The 25,377-nt window shown below is 36.4% G+C and overlaps 1 protein-coding gene across 3 annotated transcripts in view; it reads left to right on the forward strand.

Annotated features, from left to right (window-relative positions):
* Positions 1 to 1,888: 1,888 nt before the first annotated feature.
* The window catches only part of LOC107047366 (transient receptor potential-gamma protein), a 39,685-nt gene continuing 16,196 nt past the window's right edge, over positions 1,889 to 25,377 (forward strand). For all 3 annotated transcript variants that reach the window (XM_015270133.2, XM_015270137.2, XM_015270142.2), the window contains exons 1-2: positions 1,889 to 1,915; positions 19,604 to 19,839. In XM_015270133.2, the coding sequence (XP_015125619.1) occupies positions 19,663 to 19,839 (177 nt within the window). In that variant the 5' untranslated portion in view covers positions 1,889 to 1,915; positions 19,604 to 19,662. The remainder of the gene's footprint in view (positions 1,916 to 19,603; positions 19,840 to 25,377) is intronic.

Here is a 25,377-nt window from a genome sequence, read left to right on the forward strand (position 1 = left end):
ATTTAAATGCAATTTTATTCATTCATCAATTTGTTTGGACTACACATGAGGTTTTGGGTACACATTGTGAATAAATGTCGGTTGGTTTGTGGGTTTTTGCTTCCGAATGGATCTTCTAATTTTGATTACAAAATTGTCTAAAATAGGATGAAACGTCATGTCTCTACGTATGCATGCGATAATTTACATTTTCGGCGATTAATTTTTGGAAAAATCAATATAAATACGATGGGATTTGTAAATAAAAATCTCACATTTTGTAGTATTCAATGTTGTGCATTGAATTTTACTTCACATCGGGATCGATCGGATATATTCAAACGCCACGAGCACATAATTATTCACTCATATACAAGGTGACATCATCAATTCTCAGCTGGGCATTCCCAAAAATCGCGTTTTCAAATTTTTAAGAACGACACTCATTGAAATTTCATTGGAACTATGATGTGAAAGAATTTCCCAATAATTATACCGCGAATTCCAGCCATGAATGATCAACACTGGATCGCAATTTTCCATTTGTGCGCATGAAATACCTTTGAATACTCAGGATCGTGAATTTTAAACAAATTTGAGATCAAACTGTTATGCGATCAATGAGATCTTAAAATTTTAAACTTATTGCATAAATTTTCAGAATCTTGATTTTCTTACGGATTTGAAAAACAAATAAATAAGTCCATTCTTGAAATAAAGTCAAAGAGAAATTTATTGTCAATTATTCGTTATTTGGAAATTTCAAAATTAATTTGTTTCCAACGTTGTATAGAACATATCCTCACATGGAGAGAAATTTTCTAGTAGGAGTACTGGAAAAAATTACAATCTACAGGCGGTGAAAAATTCTGGTGCTGTTAAGGTAAAATTTATTGGTATTTCTGGGGATTTCTGTGAAAATTTCACATAAATACGCGAAAAAATTCACGATTTCCCCAATAAAATTTCTAGTGCCGACACTGGAATTTTTTCCTGGCCGTCACTTCGCGCCTCTTTTCCCGTGCTAGCACTAGAATTTTTCTAAAAAATTTCTCTCCATGCATTTTCTATTTCCCCTGTGCTTTTTTTCTATTTCAAACGAGAAAACAGGCGGATGATTTATGCAGCGGAGACTCATCCCGTGTTCAATTTGTCTCTGGGCTTGTTTGGCTAGAATTTATATACCTCCAGGCATCAGAGTACAATTTATATACGACTTACACAACATCCCCCTGATATCCATAAAGTGGAGTCTAACGGGCAGATAATTGAACCTCTTTTCAAACTATTTTCATTGGTTTTTACCTCCAAAAACTTTTGGGAATAATTCCGCCGCTGCTCGAGGGGGTAAAAAGGAAGTTTATTAGGTCATCGTGCAGGAAAAAAAATTGACTCACCCCTCGTGCTACGGCCAGGTGCCCCGCGGCGCTGGATTTTTCATTTTTCCTCAAGGCTGGGGGAGTTCGAAGTTTTGCTTGACACCGATGGCATGGCCTCACTCCTTCTTTCGAGTGGAAACGGAGTCGAGGGGCTGACTTCCGAAAACTCACTGAGATTCCTCGCAAGTGTCTTTTCAAAACCTCAGATGTTTTTGGGGGTTCGGTTTTTATTGAGTTACGAATGAGCTGTCAGACGCTGGGGACATGATCTCATGGGGTGATATGCCCCACAAAAATGCTGGAATCTGTTAGAAATTATTCCCGAGCTCCAATGACTCTCAATAATTTGTCAAAAGTTCACATTATTCTCGTGGCATTGAATGAAATGAATAATTCATTCGCTAGAATTTTGGGGAATATTCTTGAAACTTTAATGTAGTATACAATACTGGATTCTCAAATCCTCAATAATTAATCAATCAACACATTAATTTCTTTTTTTAGTTCCGTGGTGGAGGAAATCATGACAGGAACATACCGGATATCGGTGAGTACAGGTAGAGTAACCAAAAGCATTTAATCTACTTCTTCTGTCTAATTCCCCTTGAAAAAAACTCCTTAAAAGCACGAATGCAGTGTGTGGGCGTGTGCCGAGAAAATTGATGCTCTCAAGCATACATTTACTTGAGCTATTTACCGAGTTGTATATACCGAACCGCCAAACTCAGTGGTAGAAATTCTCAGATGCCCTAAACTCCCATTCAAACTCCACCCTCCGTTCGTTGGGTTGAAAACCACACCGGAGAATATAGCACTGTTTAGCCTCCGGGGGTTTACCGACATTCAATACGAAATAAAAAGATAGTGGGCTCTCAATACCCTATCGATACCCCCTCAACCCCTGTGTATCCGCCCTCAGGCTTGACACTTTTTTAATGGAAAGTTCTTCTTCCCATGGACCTGATGAGATACAGGAAATGAGGATGGCTAATGGGAAAAAGAGGAGGAGAAAATTACGTTCGTCCGGTGGTGGAGGGTTTAATGACAAACATTGGGTGATTTTGTTTTGCTTATCACGTACGTGGGGAGCTTCGGGCGATATATAATCCGGGGGAGCTCAAGTGAAATAGCGGAATTGCATGTGTAATGGAATCTCTAAATTCCTGGGTACATCGTAATCTGGGGGAATTATCTCACTGATAATTTTATCTTCTTGGGTACAAACGAGATTTTTCCCCTTTAAATTGGGTCTCTCGACTCAATGAATACATTTTTTGCTGTTAGAAGCACATTGAGGTGCCCATTTTGTTATGAGAGAATTTTAATTTCGTGGATTATTCACACTTGAGTGTCAACCGATGGAAATTGGGTATGTGAGGTTTTGCGGAGTTTGAGTGGACCAATCTGAGGGAAATTAGCTCACTGATAATTTTATTTCTTTGGGGACAAGACATTTTTCAATTTGCATTTTTTCAAAATGCCATTTTTCAATTATTTCGACCATTTTTTTCCAAATGTAAACTTTCTAATTTTCTTTTGGAGTTTTTAAAATGTTTTTTGACGGTTCAATATCGACATTCAAATTCAGACCTGCAAAGTTTAATTAATGGAATCATCGTAAAATGTCCGGAAGCGTAGGGCCAAATGGGGCTCGAATGAAAGCTCTGATTTTTGACTGCAAAAGTAGAAAAAATAGCCAAAGCACTTGGATATCCTTAAATTCGTTTTTTTTATTCAATAAATAAATTTTTTATTGTCAAACGTAAATTTAGGGTTCCAGATTGCTATAAAAAAACGGAAATTGCAGCCAACAATTTTTAACGGCGCAATAAAAATTCAAGGGCCATCAATATCAAAAGCAAATTTGAATTGTCAATAAAAATATCTGAATTTCAGAACTCTCCGGTGGTATTGAAATTGGAAGAGCAAAAAATCCTAGATTCAAGGGAAACTTTTTTGCCCGCTAGCTTGGCGCAGTGGGTAAGTTTGTTGCCTCACATGCGAAAGGTTCCGAGTTCAAATCCTGGCCGGGTAGAATGGTGCGATCTAATCATTTAAAGTCTTGATCATCATCGCAGTATACCCTAACCGGGTCGAAGCGATGTAAAATAACGATAAAAAAAAGTGAAACTTTCATTTATTCTAATAGAATGTTCTCCAGAGATCAGAGACAAAAGCTCTGGTTCTCAGTAATTTCACAATTGAGGAATCTTCTCTTATTTCATTTTAAGACAGTCCCAACTTTTTGATACTGAATTTCAAAGCTATTTTTCCTAAAATTGAGTAACCAATTTCTAATTCCCAATGCACTAAAATCTCCCTCGTATTTCCCTCCCAAATCCTTGATTTAATCATTGAAAAAGCGCTTCCCGCACCTCCAGTTATTCACAATCTAACAATATTTCCCTTTCTCGGAGAGAAATATTCAATAAAAATTACGTATCTTTCCGTAATTCCGAAGCCAAATGTAATTGTAGAAAATCTTACGGAACTGTCACGTAATTTTTACCTAAAATCACGAAATTTTTCCAGAGCGTTTCGTAATTTTTATCTGAATCTGCTGTGAAAAAATACGATACCGTCTCTTAAATTTTCTGAGTCGATTCCGTAATCGGTGAGCGAACAGTGAGCTCCGTAATTTTTCCTGAACATTTCTCTCCGTGCTCTCAACATAAACCGCTTTTCACTCAAAAAATCAACAGCTTCACCGCCCCCGAGATTCCCCCCGTATCGCAGCTGATTGTCGATAGAGAATCACCAGTAGACCGCTCTCTCCGATTTTATTTACTCTCGCAGAAAACTGCGCGTGAGAAAGAAAATATTTCCCCAATGGTCTGTGCCACAGTGCCACGCCGTGGAATTCCTCCGAGTGTTCCCGATAGCTATCAAGAAACATCCGAGCCACTCTCGGTTGTTTCCCCGATAAAAACCCCCTAGGTTTCAATACACAAGTAACCCAGTCGAGCACATGACTGTGAAGTAGTCAGCGAGATAAAAAAAAGACTGCACTCCCGGGATTTTTGTGCTCCGCACTTTGCAAAACCCGGATATCCAATGCCGGAAGTTTTGCACTGAAGAGTCCTTGATGTATTAAAATACGTGAAAAGCCAAGTAAAAGCGGGAAAGAGATGTTCACGAAGCTGCAAACAATGATGAATCGAATTTACTAATTTGCGGGGCTTCCTTTTACCTCCAACTCTTCACCCGTTCACTCTTTTCAATATTCCTCCACTCTCTCCCACCTCCTCATTATCCCATTCTCCGTCGAATGTACAAAGTGATAATGCGCGAGTCGTCTTCCATCTCCCTGATTAATTTTTCAGTCCTCGTTTCCACGAGAACGAGACAGAGCTCACACTCAAATGTCATGCGGTCACTCCACTACAAACTATAGCCGTCAATTTTCCCTCAACTATCCACTCACAGACAGATGGCGTTGACAATAAAAATTATAACGCGAAGACTATAACGGTCTTTAGCATAACCTCAATGCTCAGAGAAACATTCGATGGGACTAATGTTATTAGGCAAAGCGAGTGGGCGAAGTTTTTTTTTCACGGAATAACAGAGATTTTACGATGGCTTTTTTTACACCCTTCTATTCTTCTCTCCTCGGGCTTTTTCATTGCTCGGGGAAATACGATAACACTTTCCTCCTATCTCTATCCTCATTGCCTATGCATGGCGTAGCTTCCCACTTGACGCCATCTCGAGGCTACCCTCTCCTGCACCAGCCTGCTTCAACATTTTTCCAATTTTTCCAGACTGACCTTTCTTATACCACACGCCGAGATATCGCGGATATGTAGAACTGCAGAAGTTCGTGGGTGCGATGTTGAAACTGTTTTCCCGCGTGTGATGTACAATTTCCGGTTTTATCTGCAGTTTTTTACGAGATGCAACTTGTTACGAATACATCTAGGAGGAAATTGCAGGTTTATTGGAGTTGTTGGAAGTTACACCGCTCAAACAATAATATTAATTATATTTTAATGATATTGTAATAAGACTCGCTGCGATTCAAATATATTTATGTCAGAGAGACTTCGCTTGGATTTCGGGCAGATCTTTTATCAACCACGGACTTTACCAGAATACAAACAACTTTTCACTTCCTCCGCGAGGTGCTTCAGCTCCGCTATTCTTCAACTATTCATCTGAGCTATCCGTCAATTTTCAATTTAAGCAATTATTTTATTATTATTATTATCATTATCAATTATTTTGTTATTATTTTATTTTTTTATTATTTTGAATAATTTTCGTTGTCGTATGGACCGGGAAATGAGAATTTGATTGAATATTCGAAGAAGTTACCTGATTTTTCACTAACAAAATTGAGATAAATTCATGTAAATTGAATATCGTTAAAAATTTCAAGTTTTGTTACTTAAAATTTTAAGAGTAATTTTGTTTAGATGAAGTAACGGGTTCTTGAATAATTCTATTTCTATTTATTGCCATATATACCGTATTCGGGTTTTTACATGTTTTGCGGTTTCATGGGCCAACTTCCTCTCCAACCAAGGGAAACCATGGAAAACCTTGGTCGACACGGGCGTCCATCAACCGAGCTTCATCGGGGAATGTTTTCCTAACACTTCTCCGATGATTCTCGGTGTCTAGACTTCCGTTCGACGGTTTCCGAACGATTAAAAATCACAGTTGCCCCAAGCCGGACTCGAACCCGCGCCTCACAGGTCCCGCTGTCCCCGTCGCCGGTGGTTCTTGAATTCGATTGAATTTTTAATACAATTTCAAATTTATTTTTTTCTCCTTCCGTAAATCCAATTCAACCAGAAAATTACTATTCAACTGTTCATAAAATGTCAATGTTTTTCTAACAGCCCTTGCCTCACCTGAAGTTTCTTCAATCGATATTCGAAGAGCGTTCCAATGGGGTGAAGGATAGCCTCGTCTATCGTTTCGGTAAAGTATTTTACGATCCAACGATCGGGTTAATCGACTCGAACGCACAGGCGCTCTCGAGGAACTTACGAAGATTGCCGTATTCTTTATCGCATGGCTGGGGGGAGTGTCACCAGGAAGTGGGAGGGATACAGATAACAAATTGACTCTGAAGATTGATCAAAGTGCCAGAGGAATCCCTCGAAACTTGGAGCCATTTTCATCCTCTTTGTTGGACAAATATTAAACTGTAATACTATTTCCCGCAAATGCTCTACAGTGTTAGAAAATTACTCTTGACATTTCAAGTGAAAAAGCTTGAAACTTTTAACAACTATAAAGTTACATGAAATTTCTGTATATTTCTTCATTGATGAATCATTTAATTTCGGCAGTAGTCAAGTAATTCTCGATTTCCAGGTCCATATGGCACTGAAAAATGTTGAAAATTGAGAAAATTCACACGGAGAAAATTATTTGGCGAATTTCAACAACTAATTCTTAAATTTCATCAACTAGTTTATTGAAACTCACCAACAGCTTGTTGAAATAATAATAAATAATCTTAATAATAATAATAATAATTTTCTCCGTGCAGGCAACAACTTTTTTGGATTTTAAAATTGAAATTGGGGCATTACGGCTGATAGTTTAGTAGTAATTCTCAGGAGAATGGCATTGAATCTGGTGTAAGGAGAAAAAAAATGAAATTTCAAATTTTTTGACCAGCAGGAAAACGACAATTTCCCAACTCTTCTGAATTCTCAATCTATTAAAAATTCAATTACATCTAAATATAAATTATAATTTTAATATAATATGAAATATCAATTTTTTGATGATTTTTTTTTGATGAATTTGATGACATTTTATGAACATTTTCATTTGAATTTAAATTCAAACTCACACCATTGAGCATTCCAATAACGCTGTGACTGAATTCTCAAGAAATGTCCAACAGTTTATTCATCATATTCCATTTTTGTTGACTGATAAATGCATTGATGGATGGAAGCGAATATTGAAGAATGGACAGAACACCGTTCACTGGAGAGTGTGATGCACCGTGAACCTGCGGCTACTGCGAAAAATTGATGCGCCCTCTCCATTTTGTTCTCCACCTTCCACTTTATTTTCATCCCCCTCTATTTTTACCCTTTTGTATTTATTCTCCCGTCTCCACTTTCGCCGTTATTTCCGTTAATTTTAAACTGCGAGTGACGGCGCAGAGAGCTCGGACAAAGCCCTGAAACATTTAATAACTCGACAAAAATTGTATTAAAGAGGTGCGAGAGTGTAATTACGTTACGGCGTCTGTTCTGCAAAAAGTTACTTCAAGTTTTCGCCACTTTTTTTCGCCTCTGGGTTCTTGCTAAATGGTTCATTGTAGAGAACCCAGGAAGACGCTCAATGAACTCGTTCCGCTGGGATTTTCAAGTGGAGAGTCTTTACTGCGGGAGAAAAATCTGACGGGCTCTCTGAACCAAACGACTTACCTATTCTCCAGTTTTGTCAGGAAAATTTGTCTGGAATTAAAAATAATGATTTCACAAAATTCAAGACTGTCAAGACTGCCTAAATTTTCAGGAGAACTGAAGTTATTTTGTTAATTTATTTAATATGGATTTTTAGTTTTAATGCAAATGTGGAATTTCAGTTGATTTGAGCTATCAATATTCAATTTTTTTGGATTATATGATGAAATTACATACATAAATTTTATTACACACAGTGTTTTATAGAAAATATTGGTTTGTCCGCTAGGGATTCCCGAAGAAAACCAAGGATTCAGCGATTTCACCAGATTTTCAGGAAAAAACGAACAGAAATTTTCAATCAATTCCTGAGCAATCCCTCAAGGTATGTGACTCTATTGTTGGGGTGGAGACAATTTTCCGGGTACTTTATTCCCTTCTGTAGCCATCGAAGTCAATTATTGATTAATTCAGATGAATTAATTCTTGAGATTCGTACAGAGAAAAACAACGGAGGACTAAACGTAAATTTCTCTCCTTTAATTGAGAATATTGAATATTGTAAGAATTCGAAGCTGTTATGAATACTCAGATTTCGAATGAATATTGATTGTGAAATGTTCAGGAAACCTGAAGTTTTTTTCACAATTTTGCGATATTCCCGTTAAATTTTGGTAATTTATCTAGTACAAATTTTTAGTTTTCTCTAAAAAGGCAAAATTTCAGTTGTCGAGGCCATCAATATTCAATTCTGTTGTGTCATATCATGAAATTAGATTGAAAGTTTTATATTCCTTAGAAAATTTCACATGAATTTTCGATATTTCATCGAAAATATTATTCTATCCGCCGGGAATTCCCGAAGAAAACCAGGGATTCAGTGTTTTAACCTGATTTTCAGGAAAATCTGAACAGAAATTTTTAAGTGCCCCATTATTCTCGATCAGTCGTGTCTTATACTATATCCAAACGCTGGAATCACGAATCTCGTAGAGCCACTCGACACCGGAGAGACGGGTATAACCTCCCCTCGATCTCCAGACCTTTCTCCAACGATCCAGAAACTTTATTCTGACACTTGGAATCAATTCCTGAAGAATCCCTCGGGGTGTGTGACTCTATTGTCGGGGTGGAGACAATTTTCCGGGTATTTTATTCCCTTCTGTGGCAATCGAAGTCAATTAACGATTGTAATAGAAGCTGATGGGGTGGGCTTTATTAACAATGAGTAATTGAATTCCCTACTGAGAAGTTAATCATTGATTAATTCGAATGAATTAATTCTTGAATTTCACACGAATAAAAAAAAAGGCGGACTGAATGTGAATTTTTCTCCATTAATTGACAATATTCAATTAATTTATCTGGAATTTGCAATAAAGACTTCTAAGAATTTAAAGCTGTCATGAATACTCAGATTTCCAGTGACTGGTGTTTGTGAAATATTCAGGAAAACGGAAGTCTTTTCACAATTTTGCGATATTATAGATAAATTTTGTTAATTTATCGAATATAGATTTTTATTTTTCACTAAAAATGTAAAGTTTCACATTTTTATTTAATGAGTAATTGAATGTCCTACTGAGACGTTAATCATTGATTAATTCGAATGAATTAATTCTTGAATTTCACACGAATAAAAAAAAGGCGGACAAAACGTAAATTTTTCTCCTTTAATTGTCGATATTGAATATTCTAAGAATTTAAAGCTGTCATGAATACTCAGATTTCCACTGAATATTGTTTGTCAAATATTCAGGAAAACAAGTCTTTTCATAATTTTGCGATATTGCAGTTAAATTTTGTTAATTTATCTAGTGCAGATTTTATTTTCCACTAAAAATGTAAAGTGTCACATTTTTATTAAATGAGTAATTGAATTTCCTACTGAGAAGTTAATTATTGATTGATTCTAATTATTTCACACGGAGAAAAAAAAGTATGACTAAAGGTGAATTTTTCTCCTTATTATGCAAAATTTACTCTATATTACTGCAAATTCTACCGAAATCGTAGAATTTTTTAAAAATCTATAAAAAAATAAGTTCAATTCATTTTCATAAATTTTATAATGCACGTTTCCAAATTTCCTTGTCACCTAAATTCCTGCCATCAAAGAAATTCATTAATTGAACTCAGTAGCTCATGCCTCTTCCCGTACACCACAATTTCCCTTCATTAAACAGATTACATCCTCCTAACTATACTGAGAAATTACGTTAGAGCAAATAAAATCTCATCAGCCCCGGCGCACATACCCGGAGGAAATGCATGGTCTTCCGTCGCTCCGTCATATATTTTTTATCACAATTTTTTACTCTTACTCAGTGCAGCTTCTTCTCCCCGATAACCACAGCACTTTCCCCTCAGGCGCCACTTCGCCCCATCACCGCAGAATCTCGGTGCCTTCACATTGAATCAGCGCAACGCGCCACCGGCTGAATACACCGCGGCGGTATAATTTCCAAAAGCACTATTCCCCGTTCCGAAAATTGTGTTATGACGTAAACCTCTTAGCGAGTGTCTGAGGGCACTTGATTCTTGATTCCGGCTCGTTCAACAGTTCCTTCCTTTTATTCTCCACTTGAACAATAATTTTATGTCATAGGTGCCCAGAATCACGCGATTCTAACCTCGCTTCGGTAGAATCGCGGATTCTGGGCCCTATGACATAAAATAGTAGACGAAACTCGTGCGTAATGGTGTTTTTTGACTCGTGGGATTGTAAAACTCGCCTTCGGCTCGTTTTACAACTTCCCACGAGCCAAAATAGTATATTTCGTAACGAGTGCAAAAAAGTGTTTTTTGGCGAGTGGAAGGTTTATATCACGAGCCGAAGGCGAGTGATATAATCCCACGAGCTAAATAACATTTTTTCACGAGTTACGAACAATATTTTTCATCACAATGTGGCGGAAATTGGACTTTTAGGCACGCGGAGCGTGCCGAAAAGTTCACTTTTCGTCACAGCGTGATGAAAAACCCATTTCGCACCCACGAGCTAAAAAACATTTTTTCACGAGTTACGAACAATATTTTTCATCACAATGTGGCGGAAATTGGACTTTTAGGCACGCGGAGCGTCCCGAAAAGATCACTTTTCGTCACAGCGTGATGAAAAACCCATTACGCACTTGTTGCGTAATATACTAATATTGATAATAATTGTGTTGTAATATTAAATTATGAGTTACTATTGCCGTAGGCGATAATGATACACTCTTAAAAATTTTCCACTGAAATTTCAGGGAATTTTGTCATTCAAAATTCACAATTTCATGGAGAAATCCGTGGGAACTGTAAATTTTAGTTTAATTATTCCAGGGAAATAATTGAAAAATCTGTCAAATTCATACAGTTCTCCCCGTGAATTCCAGATTCCTCTGAATTTTCAGGGAATTCCTTCAAAAATGGTTGGAATTCCAAGAATTTCAAATGAATTACCTGTAAGTTCAAGGCAATTTGAGAGGGAATATTCATTTTCACTTGAAAATTCATGTAAATTGTGAAATTTCCGTCTTCCTGACGCTTAGAAAATAGAACTTCACTTGAATTTTCAAAGAAACATGAAATTCCATTGACTTTTTCACGTTCAATCGCATTCAAGGTCTTTCGGAAATGACTTGTAATGAAAAGAATTATAATGGAATGAAACCAAATGCGATGTGTTCAATGAAAATAGAAATGTTAAGAACAATTAGCAGTAATTCTCAGAAGAACAACATTTCATGGAATTTACAAGTTGTGCGCAACAGCAAGACGAAACGTCCTCAGCTAACTTGAATTTTCTTGATTTTCATTCATTTTTATAAAACGGAGATAAACATCACACTAAAAATTCCGGTCCAAGCAAGTTAATTGGAGACTGGCATTGTATTTCTGGGATTTTTATTGGAAATCTCAGCAAAAAGTGAAACAAAGGATGAAGTTCCCCTTTTGTGACATAATTTTTTGCAAATGAACAGTAAAAATGGAAAAGACCGATAGTTTCTACCATTTTTTTGTAATTTTCACCCAATTCTCCTCAGTTTGTCGTTGTTTACTTCCTTCGTGTAGAACAATTGAACTCAAAATTATTATTTCTATTTATTTCCTCATTAAACTGTCAATTTTTAATGACAAAATTCCTGTAAATTTCATTGGAACTGTCACTTGATAAAAACTCACAAAACGTGTGCAGAAATTCGCGCCAAAAATATTTAACATTGTGTGTCAAATATCATTGAATAAATGATGAAATAAAATTCCATTCACTCAACTACATTCATATTAAAATCAATTGAACTCAAAATTATAATTTCTATTTATTTCCTCATCAAATTGTCAATTTTAATGACGAAATTTCTGTAAATTTCATTGGAGCTATCACTTGCTAAAAATTTTCAGAACATGTAGCAGAAATTTCCGCCAAAAATATTTAACATTGTGTATAAAATTTCATTAAATATTTATTGAAATATGAAATAAAATTCCATTCACTCAACTACATTCGTCTTAAAATCAGCATCCAACAATAAAAAAAAAAGTGTTCCACATAATGCGACATGTATACTAAAAAAGCACTCCATTCCGACCTTTTGGTTCTCACCCCCCATAATTATTATGTATATTGACATCACTTCGTCCTCAGGGAATACTAGACTCCATGTCATGAATAAAAGCCATCGTCCCCCCTCTCCCTCCGCGAAAGGGAACAACAGTTTCCAAACACCAGTAATTTGTTTTGCCACTTTGAGGATAATTTTTTCCCCGTCAATTAAACACGAGGGGGACGAAAGACAGTAGCTGTTAACGAGCATCGGGAGGGGATTGAAATAACTGTGGCGTCCTCATGAAAACATGGAGAAGAACGGAAGGATGAAGAGAAAGAGGAAGAGGAGGACGAGGAGGAGGAGGAGGAGGAGAATAAATATTGTTCCTTCTCTTCCGTTTTTCGGACCTGGGAATTCACAGTTGGCTTGGCATCGCAGTTACTAAAGCAGACTCTCGTTAAAAGTTGACGGCGAGAAAAGCTCCACCGACTTATCTCCCTGCTCCTCTTTCGCTCTCGTCTCTCATCGTTCACATTCCCGATGGAGCATTGTACTTACACCAGTTCATCTTCGGATTGGGGGAGGGGATTAAATTGTGGACGGGGAAGGACATTTTGCGACATCTACGTGACTGGAATGTATCTTGAGGAGCTTTAGGGCGTAGGGAATCGATCGGGGGGAAAACGGTCATTTGCTGGGTTTTATTGGTTGTCAGGGAGGGCTGAGGTGCATCCACTGATAGAAATAAGGGAGGATTTAGTTGCTCTTAACGAGGGGATTCAACTATTAACCCTTGTAACCCTCCGGGGGATTTGCCCCTGTGTTATTTGGGCTCCAGCGTTGCCGAATACATTTTACACTGCCCAGACGCGTTCAGCGAACTTCCGGCAACGTCGCGAAACAGGCGATTTTATTTAACATGGGGAAAATAATTCATGTTGTGAAAATGATTTTTTTTCAATGAAATTTGGGATTTATGGGGTTATCAAAATTATAAGTTTTCAGTTTTTTTCAAAATTGATTTTAAATAGAGATTAACGGAAATCGGGGAAATTGAAGAAGATATATTCTTGAATTTTCAATTAATCAAAATTGTTTTGGACTTTGATGCTGAAATCGCATTTTCTGATTGAAAATGTAAGTGATTTGAGGAATTCTTGTCTCTCTGCTGCAGAAAAATTTGGAATTCCATTGAATTTTTAACGAAATTTGGAATTATATGATTTTTTCTCTTCTAAATCGACTTTAATGTCGCAATTTTAATTTTCCACTTACAGTTATTGAGCGCGGGATGATCAATTTTGCTACGGAAAATTCAGTAGGTAATGTTCGCAAAAACTGTTGAATTTTTCACGAGAATTCCGGTAAAAATGTCATTTATACAGGCCCTAGCGTAGCTCCGATGCCGCTCTAAAAAAGTTCTCCTACCGTTCAATCCTAGAGCAACTCGTTATCGAGTTGAATTAATAATTAGTAAAGCGAAGTCACGATCGAATGAACGAGAATAGTCTCCCATATAAAAGAAAAGAAGATTCCATGTATAATTTATCGGAAGTAGAGTGTTTTCCGTACAACAAAAAATCTTCTACACCCCATTAATTTGTTTTTAGACCGTGAATGCTTATATGACCCATAATTTCCGTAAAACCAAAGCTCCCGCACGTCGGTTCTCTAACACCGTGTGACCTCGAGGTTCCGACACGGTGTTTGGATCTCCGGCATCTGGCGATGATTTACGCTTCTGCGGCTTCTCCCGGTTGAAAGCAGAGAACCCGAAAAAACGCTTGAGGGAAAAATCGCGGAGTGAAAGGGAAAGGAGGAAAAACCGTGTCTGTGCGCATTATTCTTGTTGAAATCTTTTCGCGTGTGTTTGGAGTGCCGTGAGAGCGAGGCGAGAGGAAAATTTTGATACGCCGCTGGGTAAGACGGCCGGTCTGATCGATGACGGCATTATCCACTTGCAGACGCGGCGGAGAAAATCAACTCCTTTGCCGCGATCCCGGACACCGGAGTGTTGGAAAAAAATTGAAATTTCGTCCCTGGACAGCTGACTAGTAATGTTTAAGGGAGTGACACTGAATGCGATTTAAGGGAAACAAATCATGAAATTTCAGACTTCACTGAAAATTCAGGGAAATTCCAAATTTTTGAACAGCATTGAGATGAGAATTCCTCAGTCTATTTGAATTTACAGTGAAATCAACAATATCCAGAGTTCAGTGAGAATTCGAGGACACATTTAGCGGAATTTTCCTGAGCTCTACTAATTTTCAAGAAATAATTGAACTTAAATTTACAGCTCTTATTGATTTTTTCATGGCATTCTGAATTTTCAATGATGAAATTCATGGAAATGTCAGTGGAAATAAATGTGATAAAATTTGTGAAAAATGTATCGGGAATCCCAGCCAAAAAATTTTGACAGTAAGCATTGTGTTGGAAAAAAAATTGAAAGTTATGGAGAATGCACTAGTAATTTTTAGGGGAGAGATTACAATTAGGTGGAAAAAAATAATGGAAGATTTCAGATTTTAATGAATATCCATTGCAATTCCCAATTTTTGAGCAGTAGGAGACTGACTTTCCCAGTGAATACATTCATATGAATTTTCTAGTAATTTTCATGAGATGATTGCACTGAAATTAACAGTTTTCATCGATTTTTCTTTAAAATGTTGAATTTTCAGTGGTGAAATTCCTTGAAATTTCAATGGAACTATGATGTGATAAAAACCTTCAAGAAGTTTGCTGGAAATGTCAGCCAATACATTTTACCAGCGCAAGAGAGTACCATTGAATTCAACAATTCACAAATTTCCCCGTTTCTTTGCAAAATATCACGCTTTAAAGATGAAAATTCAGCCTTCACCTCACATTCATTCTAATTTCAAATAACAATTCCTAAAATACAATATTGCTCTCAAATTACCTACCTTGCACAGTAACATTTCATCTTTTTTTCGTGCGGAATATTTCACAAGTTTTCACGTACCTCGAAAGATCGTAAGCGCTGATATCCGTGAATTGAAAAAGTTCACTGGAAAAAATAATTAACAATTTTTGCGAATGAACTGGACGAGAGTGTTGAACTGGGTCACATTTTATTCAGCTTGGCGAGAGAAAAACTTTTCAGTGAAAAGCATTTTTCGAAAGCCGGATTTGCCTGGATTAATTCTGACATGGAAAAAATAACTTCATATCTTCGGGGAGAGGAGAATACTCCACGTGATAATTTGTGGAATAAATTAGTTCAATCCTATCTCTGGTTTCCGAACATGAGAGTAAAATTCGTTATTACATTGATGGAAAATTGGAGATGAATTATTAGGGAAAAATTAAAATTCTAGAGACATTTGAACGCAAAAATTTCTTACTTGCTCATTACAAATAATTTTCCCTCAATTTATTCTTAAATTTTATTCATTTGACAACAAAATCATGAAATTAATAATCAATTAATATCAATATATCAATATATATTAATATGAATAATCAATTAATAATTAATAATTGACGATTTATTAAATGATTAAATTATTACATTATTAATTAATTACTGAATATATCAAGAAATTTTATTTCGGGTGAAATTTTCCATCAGTTCCCAGCGATTCACCAAATCACATGAAAATGAATTCAAATGAATTCATTGCTTGAATAAAAATTCCATTCCGGGGGGTTACCGTCGCCCAATTATCCGTTCCTAATCAACCCCTCGATATGAAAGTCACGTTATCACGGGTGCTGCGTGGTTCCCCTAATGAAGAGGCTCACGACGCAGGAGATCCCCCAAAGTGCACTCAGTGACCCGGAGAAACCAATCGATTCATTTCGTGTACCATTCGGACACGCGAAGTTAATTCCCGTTGTCGCCCAAACACCGTCACGTTGCTCTCCCTGGTTAGCGTGTTTCACACCCCCCGACTCGTCAATAAGCGCCCCACGCCAAACAGTCCGATACACTTCGCAATAAAATGCTGCTTCAGCCCGAGTAATGGCGAAGACAAGCGGCAGAATAACACATTCGCGCAACAGGTGTGCAGGTAAAATACCAGGGGATACCTGGAGGGGGTCAACAAACCCCCGAGCCTCATTTGCCTGATGTATTTACGAAGGGCTTTGGCTTTAATGCGGAGGGTGCTATATCCTCGATACATGCCTCGACTAAAGCTTTGTACCGTGTCACTGTGTGTGCGGCTTGAATTATCTATCGTGCTCACGTTGCTTTATCGCTTATTGATCGTAATTGATATCACACGGTCTGCAAGATAAATAATTGAATGGGCTATTTTTGGTGGAGTTTTTCGTGAATGGTGAATGAATCCTTTGGCTGAGATATTTATACGGAAATTAATTTACTTGAGTTTATTTTGATGCGTAAATGGGTTCATTCAAACGATTAATTTTCATGTTTTTTTAGTCACGTTATTAGGCACATGAAATGAATAATTTTGTAAAAATTAAGACGTATTCACTTGATGCAACACTGGTCGAGGAAAAATCAAATTTTGTAGACAGTTTATAAGTTATTTTTAGAAGAATTAGATGGAATTTGATTCAGGAGGAAAAAATGAAATTTCAAATTTTACTGAGAATTCAGTGGAGTTACGAATTTTTAAACCGGAGATAACGAGGATTTTTCAACCTAGTTGGATTTTTAATCAATTAAAAAAATTAACATCTCCACGGAGAGAAATTTTGGAGACTCCAATAATTTTTCTGGTCCCAGCACATGATTTTTTCTTGAAAATTTTTCTCACTGTAAATATTTGAACCAAAAACTCCAACTCCTTAGCCAGTTGCAATCATTACTTCCATTCTACGAATTACTCTCATTAATCAAATAAATAGAAGTCCTAAAACTTTAAATTCGGAAATAATTCCAAAAATTGCCAAAATTCAGTGTTCCAAATTTTATTCCTCGTCCAAAACTCATCCGGACATATCAGTGCAAGCAAAACCGCAAAATTACAATAAATGATTAACCGAGATATTTTGATTATCTGTTCTATTGTAATAATCTTTTAACTAACTTACAAAGAATAATCACCAAAAAAATATCACCAATAATTGGCGCTGGACTTGTGAAAATCAGTGATATATCCCAGGAAATAAAAATGTTTTTTCTCGTATATCAGATGACCCTTTGAGATTCCACAATTAAATACATCCACACTGATAGAATGATTCATTCATTCCAAACGAGATTCGTCAATAATTAACGAATGATTCACTTGAAAGGTGAATCTGTTAACAATTAACGAATGAACATTTGGTGAGGCCGCATAGCCCCTATCCTCCAACCAAATCCACTCGTTAACAATACCTAATCCTGTCTATCACTTCTAAAACTCCTTCAACCTCTACTACAGAATTTTCCCCTCGATTTTACCCAGAATAAAAATAAATATGTTGAACAACCCTCATAAATATTCACCCACAAATTTTCGGAATATGTAAAATGCATGTGTGTTGAGATTGAATTTTAAATGAGGAGAAAATGAATTTAAATGACATGCCAGACTGTCGTTTCACGTGAATCCCTCAATTGGAGGGGCCAAGCGCAACGAAATTGAGTAAAAAAAGTGATTCCACTACTGTTGATGTCCCCTGCTGTTATTTTCATAGGAACCCTCGATTTTCAGAGTTAAAGATTCTAAACAAATCCAGTAAGTAGGTGTTGCACTTATCGATCGTAACGACGGTTCATTTCCCCGGTTGCGGGTCAGACATGCAACGCGACTTTGGCACAATGACCCCATATGAATAGGTCGTTGCAGTCAACTTTAAACATCGATCCTCGATCCATATATTTTTTTCCCCCCTCGTGGATAACCGCATGCGCCCGGTATTGTATCTAAGCCAGTTACACACGTACCAACGAGGTGGAAGGTAAGAAGAGGGTCGTTGGGGCTCGTTTGAGAAGGGAGCGCGTGATCGCGTGTTTGCGGGAGACAATCGGTGGGGAGTGTTCTCGTCGATCCATCAACCCTGGGAAACGAGACCGGATGGAGGTCTTACTCGAGATGTCCTGGTGGCAGGGTAGGGGCTTTCCGATTCACCGCACACGAGAAACTTCTTTGATCGACGTTTATTGCACTGAATAGGCACTTACTCGTTACATATTTCATTCTAAAACATCTAATTTATTGTTTAATAAATGCATAGTTTGGGGAAGTGGTGCATGGTGGAGAATGGTGTGGAAAAATGCGGATGAAGATGGATAATGGGGAATTTGCATGCACTTTTGAAAATTTTTCAGTGGAATTTTAAGGAATTTTGCCATTGAAAATTCATAATTTCATGGAACAATCCGTGGGAACTGTAAATTTTAGTTTAATTATTCCGGAAAAATTAATGAATAATCTGGATAGCTCGGAGAAATCTCTTTTTGAATTTAATATTTGGGGAATTCCAAGAATTTTAGAGGAATTTCTTGAAAATTCAAGGGAATTTGGCAGTGAATATTCATTTTCACTTGAAAATCCATGGACATTGTGGAATTTCCGTCTTATTTGCATTGTCAATCAACACATGGGCATTAACTACCTAATTACTCTCAATTTTCAATTAATTTAAAATTCAAGAAAACCTCCACTTGACTTTTTACGATTTTTTGTCATTTTCGTGGAGTAATCGAACTGAAATCTACAGTTTTCATTGATTTTTCCATACAGTTTTGAATTTTTAGTGCCGGAACTTCTTTAAATTACAGTGGAACTGAAGTGTGAGATAAATTTCCAAAACGTGAGCCGGAAATTTCACCTAATGATTTATAACATTGTAGAGTTTTTTTTTATTCAATTGTAGAGTTTCTTATATACATGCAATATTTTTCTAGAACCTAGACTTTTTTCTCATTTCAAGGTGATTTTTTTGATGAAACGATGAGCAAACAGCTAGAAATTTTTAATCATCTGCTTATTATTGTATTTTATTGATTTTTCACAATTGAAATTCCCTTAAAACTTGGGAAAAAAGTGATAATTTTTTTGGGAAGGGATTCCCAAATACAAAAATTTTCCCTGAATTTTCATAATTTGTTTATCTCTGTGTAAACAAGTCCTTAATCAAAACCCATTCCACTTTGTTTGTCCACCTCAAATTCGCAGAAAAATCTGAAAGAAAGAGATAAATTCCGTGAAATTATCCTTGACATTGAGTAATCAAAGTAATAAAAGTAAACGTCCGCCGCGCCATGCCTTCAGCTTCGCAAGATCCAATCACGCCCATTCATTCGTTTGCGAGGAAATTAAATGTCAAACGCAGGCAGATCGTTCAATCCTCAATTCATTCACTTCTCTATCCAGTATTTTTTTCATTTTTGCAGAGAGCGCGGGTGAAGATGAGGAGAGTCTCGCGGGTGAAGGTGTCGTCACGCATCTCACCATGACAACGAGGGTATCGGGGATGGGTAGTCCAACGCCCGGTGGTTATCACCGCGGCATGGCCGGTGGCCACCACAATAATCAGCATGTGACATTTGATCCTGAGGCGCAACCAACCATGCTGTACCCAACCACCAGTCTTCTGGAGAGACCTGATATTATTGATAAAAAAGTTAAAGTATGTATTTCACTTTTGGAAACTACGGTCGAAAATAATTTTTGTAGAAGACCCAGATTTCGGACATCTGTGCCTAATTTTAAAACTAGTGAATGGACATTCATTGTGACAAAATTATCATCTGAAAGAACAGAACTTCTGAATTTATTGATTCTGAATAACTTCGCGAGTGGAGTTGTGAAAGGGGATGAACAAACTCAACTTTTCTACTGAAAGTTGCAATTAAGACCTCTCAATATTCCAAGCGTGTGCTGAGAGAAAAATTTGTCTTATGTGGAGGACATTTATTTGAGAGAAGTACCCGGAGAGAAATTTTTTAGAAAAACTCTAGTGCTAGCACGGGAAAAGAGACGCAAAGTGACGGCCAGGAAAACATTTCAGTGCCGTCACTAGAAATTTTATTGGGGAAAACGTGAATTGTTCTCAGTAGTTCTGTGAAAATTTCACAGAAATCCCTTGAAATTTTACCAGAAATACTAAGAAATTTTACCTTAACAGCACTAGAATTTTTCGCAGCCGGTGGATTGTAATTTTTTCCAGTTCTCGTACTAGAATTTTTCTAGAAAATTTCTCTCCGTGTAAATTATCGTCAATGGCGTAAATCTCGGAGTGATTTCGCTTCACGGAACCCAAATAATATTAGATATTGAAAGATTGGAAGTGCGTAAAAAAAACATGAAAATAATAAATAGAGACCTTAGTCGGGACACCTGTCCGGCAAATAACTCGTCTGAAGTAAATATTTTTCAGATATTGGGAATTTTGTTCTCAGTGTGGATAGATAAACTGGAGAAATTAGAAGTTAGAAACCTGATATTATTGATAAAAAAAGTCAAGGTATGTATTTCACTTTTGGAAACTAGGGTCGAAAATAATTGACGTAGAAGACCCAGTTTTAGGACATTCGTTGTGACAAAATGATCATATTCTGAATCTGAAAGGACAGAACTTCTGAAGTTATTGATTCTGAATAACTGCGCGAGTGGAGTTGTGGAAGGGGATGAACAAACTCAGCTTTTCTACTGAAAGTTGCAATTAAGACTTCTCAACATTCAAAGCGTGCACCGAGAGAAAAATGTTCTTATATCTAGAACATATTTATTTGGGAGAAGTAATTGTCTTCCATGACGTAAATCTCGGAGTGATTTTGTTTCACGGAACCCAAAGAATATTATGTATCAAAAGATTGGAAGTGCGTAAAAAAATCATGAAAATAATAAATTTAGTAATAATAATACCTTACTCGGGCCACCTGTCCGGCAAATAACTTATCTCAGGTAAATATGTTTCAGATATTAGGGATTTTTTCTGAACTGACTGAATATGTTAGAGGAGACTAGTATTTTTGTATGACAATGGGGAATATCATTCGTGGGGAATAAAATGTTTCGTTTTCATGAAAAATATTAATCGATATCTAGTGGGTTTCAAGGATTTTCGATTGAAAAATATAAAAAAAAATTTCAGGTTGAATTTCTCAAAAATATTTCTGAATTTAAAAGGAATAACGACATTTTTATAATAGTCTCACGTGTAGATTTTCCATTGTTCCGTGAAAAAAGTTCTCTATGATAATATCATTTTTTTTTTCATTTCGGTTTTTCAGTACAATTAATGAAGCTTTTAATTCGAGCACTCAATCGCTAAATAGAATAACGCGATATCCAACAATAAATCCTGTGATTGAATGCACAGAAATGCCCCTCGAAATTGTCCGGAAAAAGGTTCAGCGATAAACGAAGTAATGAAAAAAGTTTAATTGGATTAAAGTGCACGTGATGATGTTAATTCCGCATTATATTGCGAATAAAGCGAAATGTGATTTATTTCTCACGTCCCATATCAACGAGAGAAGCACCACTGCAGCTACAATAATGCAGGCATTGTACCTGGAACTAGATTTATTGAAAAATTCAATACAAATGTTCAGGTTTTTATGTAAAACATTAGTTTATTTGTCGTTAAATTTCAGTAAATTTTGAGGATTTTCAATTGAAAAATACAAACGGAAATTTTCAATAGTGTATTTTTGCATTCAAAAAGATTTTGCTTTGTTCCATGAATAAAGCTCTCTACAATAATTTCACTTTTTTTTCAATTTAGGATTTTCTGTAGAACTAATGAGTCGCTAAATTGAATGATGCAATATCCAACAATAAATCCTGTGATTGAATGCGCTGAAATGATCCTCGAAACTGTCCAGCTACTCACATAAATGTCCGGAAACCGATTCAACGATAAACGAAATAAATAAAAAAAGTTTAATTGGATTGAAGTGCACGTGATGATGTTAATTCCGCATTATATTGCGAATAAAGCGAAATGTGATTTATTTCTCACGTCCCATATCAACGAGAGAAGCACCACTCCAGCTGCAATAATGCAGGCATTGTACCTGGAACTAGATTTATTGAAAAATTCAATACAAATGTTCAGGTTTTTATGTAAAACATTAGTTTATTTGTCGTTAAATTTCAGTAAATTTTGAGGATTTTCAATTGAAAAATACAAACGGAAATTTTCAATAGTGTATTTTTGCATTCAAAAAGATTTTGCTTTGTTCCATGAATAAAGCTCTCTACAATAATTTCACTTTTTTTTCAATTTAGGATTTTCTGTAGAACTAATGAGTCGCTAAATTGAATGATGCAATATCCAACAATAAATCCTGTGATTGAATGCGCTGAAATGATCCTCGAAACTGTCCAGCTACTCACATAAATGTCCGGAAACCGATTCAACGATAAACGAAATAAATAAAAAAAGTTTAATTGGATTGAAGTGCACGTGATGATGTTAATTCCGCATTATATTGCGAATAAAGCGAAATGTGATTTATTTCTCACGTCCCATATCAACGAGAGAAGCACCACTCCAGCTGCAATAATGCAGGCATTGTACCTGAAACTAGATTTATAGAAAAATTCAATACAAATGTTCAGGTTTTTATGTAAAACATTAGTTTATTTGTCGTTAAATTTCAGTAAATTTTGAGGAATTTCAATTGAAAAATACAAACGGAAATTTTCAATAGTGTATTTTTGCATTCAAAAAGATTTTGCTTTGTTCCATGAATAAAGCTCTCTACAATAATTTCACTTTTTTTTCAATTTAGGATTTTCTGTAGAACTAATGAGTCGCTAAATTGAATGATGCGATATCCAACAATAAATCCTGTGATTGAATGCGCTGAAATGATCCTCGAAACTGTCCAGCTACTCACATAAATGTCCGGAAACCGATTCAACGATAAACGAAATAAATAAAAAAAGGTTAATTGGATTGAAGTGCACGTGATGATGTTAATTCCGCATTATATTGCGAATAAAGTGGAATGTGATTTATTTCTCACGTCCCATGTGAACGAGACAAGCACCACTCCATCCGCAATAATGCAGACATCGTACCTGGAACAAGATGACACTCAACCCCCTCCCACTCCCTGAATTGACCTAACATCCGGACCGGAAAAAAAAAACTAACCGGAGGAAAAGCTGTTCCATTTCTTTTTCCCCTGTGTTTTCATTGTTCCGTCATTCGTCCCGATCTCAATGACCTGTTAAGTAACACAGTGTAAGCCCCATTGAATAGACCCCATACCCTATAAATAGATGGGAAGAGCTTCAAGAAAAATAACGAAGGGAATTCTCTACTTATTCGCGAGTGAACCGAGCCACGGGAGAATTGGGAAAGGCAAAATCCCGTTGTTCTCCGCTAATTCTCCTTTACCTTATTACTCTTTCACTAATTTCAACGACCTGTTAAGTAATACCAAGTGGAAGTCTCATTAACTCTGCCCCACATTCCACGTGATCCAGGGAGAGGGATTTTTTTTCGTCTTTTTTTCGTTTTTTATTTTAAACTCGGACTGGCCGCTATCTTTTATTCAAATAGTACACTTTTATTTATGAATTATGGTTAATGTTTTATTCACAAGGTTGATTTTTTTTCTTAGTTTTTAACGGATGACATTTTTTGCTGAAATTGCAGGAAATTTTGTCGTTGAAAAACCCCATTTTAATATCAATTTCCGAATTCACTTGAATTCGAATTGAATCGCGAAATTTCAATATGCTTTTTCTTCTGAATTGCGTACATTTTCAGTCTTTAGAAAAATACTATTGGATTGTTCATGAAATTCCAATGTTTTTTTAATTATCCTTAACATTCTTGCAGTTCTTTTTTCATAAATTCAGCAACAAATCGTTGGAAGTGATAAAATTAAGTCGATACTATTGAAAAAAAATCAAATTTCATAAATGGTTTAGGAGTAATTGTTAGGAGAGTGATATTGAATTCCATTTAAGGAAGAAAATGAAGAAATTTCAAATTTTACTGAAAACTGAATGGAACTCTAAATTTCTTAGTAGCACGAATTTTCAATGAGTTCATTTCAATTCACTTTTATGCTGAATTCTTAAATAATAATAATTGAAGCGTCAAGACTATATTCACCTGAGTTTGTCTAATTTCTATTAATTTTCATAGAATAATTTAACTCAAATTCACAATTTCAATTGATTTTTGCCTGCAATTCAGTAGCGAAGCGGTAAACCGAGTTAAGTCGATTTTGACTATTGGCCAGTTTTTGACGAATATCTCAGAATCTAAAAAAGATAGGAAAATTTTTGCTATGACCTTTTTTGTAGAGCTAATTGAGAGTTATAAAAAAGGTCGTGAGAAAAATGTTGCTATCTCTCTTCGATTCCGAAATATTCATTAAAAACTCGTCAAAAGTCAAAATCGACTTGACCCGGTTTACCGCTTCGCTACTGAATTGTAAATTTTCCATTGAAATCCCCGGAAATATCCCTGGAATTTCCAATCGAAGAAATTTCCAAGAAATGTACCTGCAATTTTCTGAACGTCTGATAACTACACAGAAAAAAATATTCAATAAAAATTACGTATCGTTTCCGTAATTCCGGAGCGAAATGTGGTTGTAGCAAATTTTACGGAACTGTCACGTAATTTCCACCTAAAATCACGGAATTTTTCCGGAGCGTTCCGTAATTTTTACTGGACATTTCTCTCCGTGTACCCTGAAAGTTGAAGCGCTTCATGCGATCCAAACGAACAATAAAGGGCCGTTCTCCTCCACTTTTTCTCTTTATTCCCAAATATTCGTCATAATTCCTCAAAAACCCTCCTCCAAATTCAGTGACCTGCCAGAAACCTCCGTCATCACGTTCATCCTCCGCTCAACAATTGCAACTTCGACATTCGAAAAAGAAAAATATCCCCTCCTTCTCCACCGCCGACTACGACTCCACAATCCTCCACTAATTTCAATGACCTGTCAGTTAACTAGAGAGTCAAGCCGCCATGTTTTTTCCAGTCAGAAGACATGAGGCGTGGCACGATTAAGCCCCTTGAGACTGTCTGGACGTAACATGAAGTGAAGGAAAACGATAAAGAGGGTGGTAAAATGGTCGGCATTTCACGGGGATGAGATGAGTGTGTGGTATCGGGGGTGTGAGAGAGAGAGAGAGAGAGAGAGAGAGAGAGAGAGAGAGAGAGAGAGAGAGAGAGAGAGAG

The sequence above is a fragment of the Diachasma alloeum genome, unplaced genomic scaffold (assembly GCF_001412515.2).
Source record: "Diachasma alloeum isolate Michigan unplaced genomic scaffold, Dall2.0 Dall_scaffold_00183, whole genome shotgun sequence".
NCBI classification, from domain to species: domain Eukaryota; kingdom Metazoa; phylum Arthropoda; class Insecta; order Hymenoptera; family Braconidae; genus Diachasma; species Diachasma alloeum.